The 12,147-nt window shown below is 40.0% G+C and overlaps 1 protein-coding gene across 4 annotated transcripts in view; it reads left to right on the forward strand.

The window, feature by feature from the left end:
* The window catches only part of ADAMTS9 (ADAM metallopeptidase with thrombospondin type 1 motif 9), a 159,875-nt gene extending 152,847 nt beyond the window's left edge, over positions 1–7,028 (forward strand). For all 4 annotated transcript variants that reach the window (XM_077128775.1, XM_077128777.1, XM_077128776.1 and 1 more), the window contains 2 exons: positions 3,452–3,546; positions 5,503–7,028. In XM_077128775.1, coding sequence (XP_076984890.1) covers positions 3,452–3,541 — 90 coding nt within the window. In that variant the 3' untranslated portion in view covers positions 3,542–3,546; positions 5,503–7,028. The remainder of the gene's footprint in view (positions 1–3,451; positions 3,547–5,502) is intronic.
* The last annotated feature ends 5,119 nt before the right edge of the window (positions 7,029–12,147 follow it).

The following is a 12,147-nucleotide window of genomic DNA, read 5'->3' on the forward strand; positions in this document are numbered from 1 at the left end:
TGGAATATGATGCCACCATTCAGGGGGTTTTCATAGTGTGGTAATGCGTTAGGGAAACTAACGCTGAGGGCAGTCTGAATTGCAGTTCAGAAAGAAGAGTGGACATCAACTTCAGCCCTTATCATCTACTCATGTATTCATTTCTTCAACAAGCATGTACCTAGGGCCACTATGAACCAGATATTAGGATTTGAATACTCATGAATTTTAACAAGATATTGGTCCTGCCATCATGGAGCATATTCTTGCAGGAAGACGGATATTAAATAGTTAATCGTAGAGTGCTGTGCAGCAGGTAACGCGATCAGAGAGGCTTCTCAGAAGTGGTCTTTGAGCTGTATTCTAATGAATACTAGGCAAATGTTGGAATGCCTTTGGAGAGACAGATGGAAGAGTGTTCCAGTGAGAAGGAATGGCATGTGCAAAGGCCTTGTGTTGTAAGGGGCATGTCAGACAAGCAACCCAAAGAAATACGGGCATTGGCAGAGGGGAGAGTGGTAGGAGATGCGCCTAGCAGGCCGGCCAAGAACGACCACGCAGGGCCTTAGGTTGGAGGTTGGCAAACATTTTCTGTACAGGGCTAGTACAGGTCTGCCATGAGAGGAATGGGATGTAGAGAGGAGGATAACCCTTTGCTTATTTAGTGTTCTCTAATATCAGAGTTGATTGCAAATGGTTATCTGTTAATGCTGATCTAAAATGAAATTTTATGCATTTTATCATTGAAAACGTCTCTTTACATAGATAGGTTTTGCCAAATACTGATATCAGTCCACAAACCTAGATCTAATTGAACATATTTATTGTGTGATGGGCGTTAATAGAATTCTGCTAGATGTTTCTCTTGATATTTGCCTTTTAGCACTGCACATAAATCACTTCCAATTGAAAGTGAAATAGAAGCCCTTCAATTGCATAGTTATATGAATTTTGAAATATGGAAATCTCCTTTGCACTTGCATCAAAGTCTGAAAACTTTTGCTAGAAATGTAGTTTGACTCAGAAAATAAAATATATCTGCTGTAAATTTGTGTGGAATGGAGATATGGCTTCTTAACTTTTGGCAACATGAGAAGTATATAAAGGAGCTTAACATTACTTAGGATTCATAAAATATTGTCACTGAAATACCTTTACCACAAGTTTTACTATGCTTTACCATAAATTTTGCATACAAGTACAGTTTTGCTTGGTAATTTTAGGCTGAATTTATTAAGAAACATTATAGTCTTTAGCAAAAGCTAATGTCCAAAGCCATTAAATGCTCAATAATAGTGATTGAGAGCAGTTCTTCCTGTTCAGAAAAATTTCAGATTTGGCCCTGAGCTAAAGAATCACGATAAAACCTTACCACTGCTAAGCTACTGAATTGTTGTGTGATTGGACAAGTCAGGGTTTGCAGCTTCTATTTATGACAAAAAAAAAAAATCCTAAGACTGATGATGGTTAAGTCCTTGGTAGCAAATGGCATTCATCATTGACACTTCTGGTTCAATGCCACCTGATACGTTCAAATATTTTCCACAAATTATCTGCTAATGAATAATACAGTGAATAACCATAAGCTTTAAACACCTTACATTTTCACAAGTTTCGAAAATTTTTCCAAATAAGGCTTTTTGTGCCCCACACACATTATACCACCATCAGTTGCAACATGTCTTAGCAGATTCTGCTTCACTTGTTTCACTAGTTTCCTCAAAATCTTTGAAAATATCCCCTACCTGTGCTTGTTCCTTGAAGGCTATTCAAAGAGGCTCACCCTTCACTCACTTCAAGCTTGGCATTGACTCCTTGAATAAACAACTAAGCAGTATCAGTGATATCTGTTGACTTATCAAGAGCCAAAAAAAAAAAAAACCCCACTTAAAATCTTTTGCCTTGTTTTTAAATAGACTATTTATGCTGTTCCCAATGTCATCAACTCTGTGAGTGATTGTTCTTGCCAAAAGGGTAATAGTCTTTAAAAAGTTTATCTTCTCTGGATGCATCTCTTCAGTTGTTGAAATTAGATATGATTCAGTTAATTCACCTTAAGCAGGGTTCATTGCTTGTCTAACAAATGAGCCATTTGGCAACTTCATTACAGCGTCTTTCTATTTGTGTGTGTGTGTGTGAAGAAATTCTGCTTTGTGTTTTATTCCCATTTAAATATTCTAGATTTCTCACCATTGCTTTGTTGTGAGTTGGGAGTGTCGTGATGAGGACTTAGTGTGGTAATGTTGATGGACATTCTTTGGGCGCAGCTATCGTGTCATTGCATAATAAACATAGTGCTTTGCCATCTCATTTGACAAAACAGTCCACACATTGTACCTTAAAAGCACGACATTCGAAATCTACTTTCCTTGTTTTGACATGCTGGATATACACTGATAACAAAAATGTAAATAAAATGTTATGGTACAGCAACACACATGGCACTCAAAACACAGTCAAGTGAAACTGTCACTGTGATTTGTGGTCCACTGAATGGCAGTGGGAAGCGAAGAAAGCTGTTGCAGTTCAACAGCTCTGTTGTAGCATGAAAGCAGTCGTAGAGACATTAGGTAAATGAATGAGGGTGGCTATGCGCCAATAAAACTTGACTTATGGACACAGAAATTTGAATGTCGTGTAATTTTCACTTGTCAAGAAATATTCTTCTTGTTTGGATTTTCTCAACCCTTTAAAAAACGTAAAAACCATTCTTAGCATGTGAACCATAGAAAAACAGGTGATAGGGCGGCGTGATGGTGGCTCAGTGGCAGAATTCTTGCCTGCCATGCCGGAGACCCCGGTTCGATTCCTGGTGCCTGCCCTGGTGAAAAAAACAAAACAAAATAAAACAGGTCATGAGCTGGATTTTGCTCACAGGCCACAGTTTTCCCACCCTGCTTAGACCCTGGTGAGGATGTTGGTTCTGCTTCTGTTTTAGTTTCCCAGCTGTGGTTGGTTTAAACAGTAGAAATTTATTGGCTCACAGTTTTGAGGCTATGATGTCTAAAATAGGACATTGGCAAGGCGAGGCTTTCTCTCTGAAGACTGACATTCTGGGGATGGCTGCTGCCCATCCTTGGTTCCTGGCTTTTCTGTCACCTAGCAATATACATGGCAGAGTCTTCTCTTCCTCTACCGGGTTCCGTTGACTTCCAGTTGCTGACTGCTCCCTATGGCTCCCACTTCTATGGCCAGTTTCCTTTGCTTATAAGATTTCAGCCATATTGGATTAAGACCCACCCTTATTCAGTTGGACACATCTTAGCTAATAATGTCTCCAAAGGTCCTATTTACAAATGGGTTCACGCCCACAGCTGCAAGGGTTGGGACCAGAACATGCGTTTTGTGGGGAACATGGTTCAATCCCCAGCAGCTCCTACTCAGCAGACAAGAATGATTTCCCAAGAAGCCAGTGCAAACACCTGAAAATGTTAACTAAGCAGATGGTCTAAGATGATGCATTTCCTTGCAGGACGGGACCCGAGTGGTAGGGAAATGCGGTGGTTACTGTGGAAAATGCACTCCGTCCTCTGGCACTGGCCTGGAGGTGCGAGTTTTATAGTTAAGGTAAGTCCTACTTGTCTCTCATATTCTCTCTGTTGCTTAATGATGAAGCAAAATGGGTGGATCACTTTCCCCCAGACAGAGTGACTGTGAAGCATCTTGAAGCTGACCCAGTACTTTACTACCTTTTCTCTCCTGTTCATTTGTCCTCACACAACTGAAACCATCCATTCTCCAGACTTGCAGGTGAGATCCCTAGGTCTCCTGCATCCAGTTCTTCTGCAGAGCTTATTAAAAATAATGCTTATTGGGCTTCGTCTTCCAAGATTCTTCTGCATTAGATCTCTGCTGAACCCAGGGATCTGTATTTTTCTGAAGGGAATTCTGATGCGGGTGACTCACAGATCATCTTTGGAGAACTTCGCAGAAGTATTTTAATAATAGTATTGGCATTATAATAATAGTATTGGCGTTTATTGAGCCCTCACTGTCAGGTACCACAGAGAACACTTTACCAGCATTATTTCATTGAGTCCTCCTGACAAAGCTGCAAGTTGGAACTGTCATCATCCTTATTTTATATATGAGGCCCAGGACAATTAAGTTGCTTGCCCGAGGTCACAATAAAGTCCCTTGGCAGAAACCCAGGAGTGTCCTACAACAAAGCCAGGGCTTTCCATACCACACTCGTCTACATTCTTGTAGTCACAGTGTAGCCTGAGGACCAGAATCAGCAGCCTCACCTGGGAGCTTGTTAGAAATGTAGAATCTGTCATCACCCTAGACCTACTGAGTCAGAGTCTTCATTTTAGCAAAATCCCTAGGTGAGCCATTCAAGTTTGACATTCCCTGAGACATTACACTAGCAAGCGCGCCCTCTGCTGGCCAAAAGTCTGAATCGGTAGCTCTTTTCCTTGACCCCAGTGCCTTCAGCTCAAACAATTTGGGTAACTTTTTACAGCTTCCCTCAAGCTTCTGGCAGTCCCAGTTACCCTGTAAGTGATCTTCAAGATCCTGAAACAGGATTACCCATTTGACATTTACCTACCATTGTTTTCATGTTTAATTAAATACCCGTATTCTAAATTATGGTCCTAAGTTAGGATTATTTCCCTTGTGAGGGGCAGTGGGGACAAAGAAAAGAATTTATTGTCTTAAATAACTGAGCTGTGCAGAAGGTGGTCCTAGCTTCAGGCACGGCTGGCTGCAGAGGTTCAAAAAGAGTCATTGGGTCCCTTCTGTTGTCCATCCCTTGGCGAAGCTTGCCAATAGCTTCATCCTCCAGGAGCCCATCTCTTCCTCATCGTGGTTCCTGGTCCTTGGCAGCTCTGGGCTGGCATCATTGCATCGGCTAATGTTCTCAAAGAAATGTTTCTTCACCCCCAGCATCCATTGTAGTCCCTAAAACAAAACAAAACTCTGTTGGTCTCTGATTGGTGATGTGGCCACTTCTGAACTAATCAGTGTCCAGGCAGCTGATATCACGTGTTTTGAGACAGGTGATGGATGGCTTCAGGTGGCAGAGGAATAGTTCCCAAGGAGAAGAAGGGTTGTGTTGTCAGAAAAGCGCAGGTGGCATGGAAGCCGGCAAAATCAGATAGCCACTATGTATCCCCATTTTTAGATATATTTTGTAAACTTGATACATAATAATTTTGCATGCATTTTACATGTAGTAAAAAAAAACTTAAATTCATAGGTTCTACGTAGTAATATTTATAGATGTAGTTACATATCTAAATTTGCCTATATAGAAAAATACTAGAAAGAAATATACCAATATTTGGTGAGCAATTGTCTTGTGTGGATAGAGTTCAGGCTAGTGGTTTTTTATTTAATTCTTTATAGCTCACTGAAATTTCCAAGTTCCATACAGCAGACAAGCATTGCTTTTACAGTCTAGAGAAAATAATGTAACTTTTAAGTTCTATGTGTAAAAATTTATGGTTTACCTGCTCTTGACTTAAGGCATTTGAGGTAGAAGATTTATATTTCCAGTTTGTTTGTTTTTTTTTCCAGGTGCTCTGAAGAGAAAGCCATTATGGGAAGGATGAAGGATAATAATGCAATACCTCCACCTTAAATCTGGGTGCATGTGTGTGTGTGAAGATTTGTATGCTGGTGTGTGTGTGTGTGTGTGTGTGTGTGTGTGTACATATGCATATATAGACATATATATACACACATACATATCCATATATGTATGTGTGTATGTGAAATATCCTAATGATGTAAAGTTTAATATTTATGTTTGAAATTATTTATTGTGATGTAATATTTTTGTACGTAAAATGATTCTATTACGACTGCCTTTGCATTATTTTGTCCGTTGCAGTCAGACCACTGCATTTTACGTACTCTACATTATATGTAGTACTATGACAAAAAGTGATCCTTCATTATCACGGTACACTATTGTTTACTTTCCCTCTGTAAATGTTTCATTGATACTTTTTTTTAAATTGTCATTTGTGTTTGAAAACAACCTAGCCGCCATCAAGGTGCTATGAGAGTTGTCTAAGGGTATTTTTGGCATTTCTAGGAAAGTACCATTAGCCAATAAGTGAGTTAGTGGTGTCGCAAATTGTAACAACTCTTAACAACTCTTCATTATGTTAACTGTTCAGTTTCATGTGATCTCTGGGAAAAAAATTATGCCTTGGTGCTAATATTGTATGCATTTAAGTGATCTTCAGACTTAGAAATGTAAACACTTTTAATAAAAGGGAGGAATGGAAGGACAGTTTCCAATGGACAGAATCACTTGGATAAATTAAGCCAGCTGTTTACCCTTATTTTTGGACATGCCTTTTTCGGAAGAGAGTTGGACTCTGTTCTTATTGTTGTTATTGTGATGAATATGCTCTCTTCAGTCCATGGTGCCTTGGTTCCCTGTGATTAAGTGGAGACTGCTGCAAGCAGCTGCCTTACAGTGTGGCACTGGGAACCTGATGTCCTTCCACTGTTCTTATCAAACCTTCTAAAATGGCATCCGAGTTTACCATTATCAAGATAGAGGATGCCCAGGATGGAGGTGGCCTTCGGCATGCCTAGCACACTCGGAGAAGTTCAGAACCAGGTTCTAGGTCATCAGGATGGTCTTTTGCAGGAAAACATTGGTTGGTGACATGACTTCTCTTAAGGCCAGGAGCCTAAGACATTGCCAGGTTTCAAGATTGCCATAGGAATTGGCATTTCTGAGAAGAAATGAACTATGGAGTACGAGATCCCCGAGTCTTCCTCATCTTCCATTAATCTACTCTTTGCTACTTCTTTCCAAAATGGAATTGTTGAATCCACAGTCTTTCTGCCCTTCCAGCCTGATTGAAAGGGCAGTCATCACCAGTGGCCCATGGAAGATGCTTGGTTGGAGAAGCCCTGCCCACTTCCAAAAACCAAAGAGAGTAGGAAAATCCTGGCAGTCTCCTATAACTGGATCTAACTCCAGAATCTTCCAGGAACAGTTATACTCAGTTTATGAAAAAGTGTTATCTCCATTATTAATACATTGTGAAAATATATTATGAATAAATACCATGACCACATCCAAACATTTTGTTTTGCACATGGTTTCTCGACTCTTGATTCAAGTTAGAATGAAGATGCTTCTAGTTTCTAAAATTGCCAGTTTGAGACAAAGTAAGAAATGGGGACTGTCCCAAGGTCTGTCTTTTCACCACCCAAATCAGTAGAAATCAGGGGCATAAACCCCTTTCTGTGTGACAGGAAACAAATGAGCAAACAAAAAAGGACATGTAATTAAATGGAGGTCTTTGGGCTGACTTGTTAATTTGATGTAGTAGCGGTTTGTACAATATGGATTGATGGTGTTCAGGGGAATGAGAGCTTTCCAAACAACTCTCAGAGCCAACTGCAACCGGGCATTACCGTGTTCCAGGCCCTTTATCTGCATTGTTTTTTCTCCTCCTCACAACCCCCAAATAGAGCAGGAAATAGACTTACTGTTATTTTACGGTTAAGGAAACAGAGTCTTAAAGGTGTGAACAGGCCCAAGTTCCCACACCCTGAGTAAGTGGCAGTCCCCAGAGAACTCTGTTTGGCTCTGATTGGGCTACCTGGCCACTTCCGGGTCAAACACATTGACCAGAGGGCTGGGATTATGTTTCTACTTAAAGCCATGTGATTGGCAGCTACTGCTGGCAGAGGAATGGTTCCCAAAGGGGAAGAAGGTTTTGTCAGCAGAAAAGGGAAGATGAGATAGAGGCAGGCAAAGGCAGCCGATATCTACTATAGATCCCCATGGTGTGTGTGTGTGTGTGTGTGTGTGTGTGTGTGTGTGTGTGTGTGTGTGTATGTGTGTGTGTGTGTGTGTGTGTGTGTGTGTGTGTGTGCGCGCGCGCGCGCGCGCGCGTGCATGCACATGTGTCTGTGTTTAATCTCCAAATCCCATAGCTCACACCACCGTCCCACCCCTTTTATCCTTCAGCCTGAGGTTCTAGTCTTTCATCTGACAGCTAGCAACTATATGTCCCTGAGCCTCAGTTTCTTTATCTATAAAATGAGACTATTGATAATTTTCCCACCTACCTTCCAAGATTAGTGTTCTCTGAAACCTTTAAAGGCCTGCACCAGTGGTGGCCAAATAGCTGCCCTTCTAACTTGCATTGGCAAGTTTAAGCTGACATCAGTGAAGGCACAGGCCTGTATCAGTTAGGAATTGTGCTCAACTGCTAATAACAGTATCTTACGCATAAAAAAGTCTATTTCATTGCTGTGTAAAAGAAGCTTGGGGACAGGCAATCTGGGGTTGATATGGTGAATCTACAAAATCATGAGCAGCATAATGGACATCCGAATGCCAACATGTCACATCGTGTCATCCCATGAGCACCGAGAACTTTTCTCTTCCGATGGGTACAAAAGAAATCGCAAGTAAGACCCAGATTGTCAAGAGAGCGATACACACTATGATGAGAAATAAAGAAGGGAAGAGGGCTAGGCAGCGCCAGGTGCTATGGGGTGAGCGTGTTGCTGTTTAAAATAGGGTGGTCAGAAAATTCTCCTTTGCAAACTTCCTGAGCTACAAAACTCTGAGTCACCATAAAAGTCTGGCACTAACAACCCAACGTGGGAAACTCTACCTGTCACCAACAGATGGCGAGAGAGCACCTGCTGTCTTTTAGTCTCATGCCTAGACCTTCACATTAAGTCTGCAGCTTCTTCTGCTTATTTTACAGGTGTTTGTGCGAGGTGTGCATCAGACCTTGAGAGGTTCTCAGCCCCGAAAAGATGATGCTACTCCCCTCGAATATGTAACTGAAAATTAAAAATAACATGAGAGATTGATTTTAGTCTTTTTGACATGAAGTGTACTTTTTTTTTAAATATCAAATCTTCCCCCCAAAACTTTTGTGGACCATCGTTGCTGTAGCCTCTGGTACATATTTTGTTTGTCTGGTAGGTGATCCAGTTAGTTTTACATCATAAATGATAGACAAAAGGATCAAATGTTCAAAGTGCTCATAAGACAGGCATACAATTACGATGGGAAAGAAGATGAACTATAACTTTGTGCAGAAATGTGCACATTTGTAGGCAGTCTGTATTGTGTCACTTTGTTAGGATTTAGGATCCAATAGCCTTACAGACTGTTGATATGAGTGTTACAATGCTGGTATTTGTGTGTAGAGAAGACAACATCCAGTTTACCATATTTACAATTCAAAAACCTAGTTCTTCCTTTGGCTTTTGAGTTCAGCTTATAAATCCTATTATTCTACTTAGCCTAGTTTTTAGCAATTACTTTTTAAAAAATCTTTCAATAATTTGTGTTCCATTCATAACTTACTTCATTAAAGACCTTCAAATATTTTTTTCAGCATTTATACATTTATGAATTTTTTTTGTCTTAAGTCCTTCAGTTGTTTGACTTAAACTTTCCTGAGTACTTAAATGATTTTTATAAATACACAAATATAATGTGAATATAAGTCAGTGGCCCTAAAGTTCTTTTAAGAGTTCCAAAATGGAAAATTGACTTAGTAGGTTTTAACATAAGATCATATCAAGTACTCTATGACATTCTAGTTTATTTGTTTGTTTTTACATGGGCAGGCACCAGGAATTGAACCCAGGTCCTCTGGCATGGCAGGCGAGCATTCTTGCCTGCTGAGCCACCATGGCCTGCCCTCTCTATGACATTCTAAATTGGCATTAGAAGCTGCCACTTCTAAAAAGCGGCCACTTCTAAAAAATATGACAATACATAAATGATGACGTTTTCGTGTATTCTTTAACACAAAAGTATTAATACACTGGTTCTGTATGGTATTAATTTAAACATCTTTATACTTTGAGTCTTAATCTTGGCATGAATAAAAATTATGTACTTGTACAACTTGTTGTAGATTCCAAGATTCCTCTTTGGTATAAGATCTGGAGGGGCAGACACCCAGGGCAATTCTTTTCATTCTAAGGAAACTATTAGATCATCCCATGGAAATGTGATGGATGCCATTAGAATTAGTGTCCTTTTGGTGATATAACAAACTGCTACAAACTGAGTGGCTTAAAACACAAATTTATTATCTTACAGTTCTGGAGTTGAGAAGTCTGACATGGAATCTACTGAATCAAGGGAGAATTGTTTTCTTGCCTTTTCTAGCTTCTAGAGGTCACCTGCATTTGTTGGCTTGTGGCCCCTTCCTCTATTTTCAAAGCCAACAGTGTAGCATCTTCAAATCTCTCTTGCTCTGTGACCTCTGCTTCATCACATCTCCTTCTTTGACTCAGGAGCCTCCCTCTTCCATCTTTTAAAGATGCTGTGAGTACATTGGACCTAGCTCAATAGTCCAGGAGAACTTCCTTTTTATGTTGAGATCCTTAATTTAATGACATCTACAAAGTCCCTTTTGTCTTGTAAGTAAACATATTTCCAGGTTTGGGGGATTAGGATTTGGACATCTTTGGGGGGGCCATTAATCTCTCTACCATAGCTTTTCATCACACTTAAGGACCAGAGATATTGACCAGATGCTGACCATATTGTCCAATTCCTCAGTGGGCCACAGTGGAGTGTGTGTTAATGACCCTTAACTTCAAGAGGGATTGTTCCCATACCTACATTCCTGGAATCAAATTTCACACGTCTAATTTTTTTGCTGCAACAGTTTGATCACTTGACTGGTTTTATCCTGAAATATTAATATATATGAATGTCTTTTTGCTTTGACTTTGTCAAGAATTTTGTATTTTTTCCCCATAGAGACACACCTTGCTTTATTGCACTTCACTCTATTGTATTTCACAGAAACTGTTTTTTTACAAAGTGAAGGTTTGAGGCAACCCTGCATAGAGCAAGTTTATTGGCACCATTTTCCAACAGCATGTGCTCATTTCATGTCTACGTCACTCTTTAATTAAGGTATGTGCATTGCTTTTCTTTAGACATAATGCTATAGCCCACAAATATGCAACAGTGTAGTGTCAACATAACTTTTATAGGTGCTAGGAGGGCAAAAATTTCATGCTACTTGCTTTATGGCGATACTTGTTTTATTGTGGTGGTCTGGAACCAAACCCACAACATCTCCAAAGTGTGCCTGTGCTTCCTAGGACAACAGGGTTCTTAGGGTACAAAAGTGATGGCTCACAGAATGCTGCATTTCTCCTGTGGTTCTGTCCTACGCCTGTCGGGCCTCTCTAATGATGGCACAATGACCTTTTAGGATATGAGCCCCTATTAAGTACAGAAACTTCCATGGGTGTGCTTGGCAGCAGTGCCTTCTTCATCTTTTTTTTTTTTTTTTTTTTTTTTTTTGCATGGGCAGGCACCAGAAAACAAACCCGAGTCTCTGGCATGGCAGGCGAGAACTCTGCCTGCTGAGCCACCGGGGCCCACCCTTTTCATCTTTCTTGATGGGCCAGGATACTTTTTTTTTTTTAATTAGAGAAGTTGTGGGTTTATCGAACAATCATGCATAAAATGTCAAATTCCCATATATCACCCTACCCTCAATACCTTGCATTGGTGTGGAATGATTGTCACAAATGATGACAGCCTTTTAAAAAAATAAGTGTATTATTTTTAACAGTAGGTACCTTTGTACAATTGATGAAAGGTTCTTAAAATCATACTATTATCTATCATCCATAATTTATATTAGGTGTATTTTCCCCATATACGACCCGATTATTAACACCTTGCTATGTATACATTTGTTATAATCCATGAAAGAACATTCTTAGGCTTGTGCTATTAACCGTAGCTCATCATCCACAATAGGGTTCACTGTGTTGTACAGTCCTATGTTTTATCTTTTCATTTTTATTCTAGTAGCATATACATCCTAAAGTTTCCTCTTTTAACCGTATTCACCTCTGTAGTTCAGTGCTGCTGATCACTGAATTGTGATCACTCACGATGATGTGCTCCCATCACCATTATCCATTTCCAAGCCTTTATCATCAACCTAAATAGAAATTCTATACAAGTTAAGCATCAGCTCCCCATTCTCTAACCCCAGTCGGTCTGCTGGTAACCTATATTCTAGAGTCTAACTCTTTGAGTTTCTTATTGTAATAGGTTAATAACAGTGATATTTGCGCGTTAGTGATTGGTTTATGTCACTCAACATAATGTCCTCATGGTTCAGCCACATGGTTGCATGCATCAGGACTACATTCCTTTTGGTGGCGTTGCTT

The sequence above is a fragment of the Tamandua tetradactyla genome, chromosome 15, assembly GCF_023851605.1.
Source record: "Tamandua tetradactyla isolate mTamTet1 chromosome 15, mTamTet1.pri, whole genome shotgun sequence".
Lineage (NCBI taxonomy): Eukaryota > Metazoa > Chordata > Mammalia > Pilosa > Myrmecophagidae > Tamandua > Tamandua tetradactyla.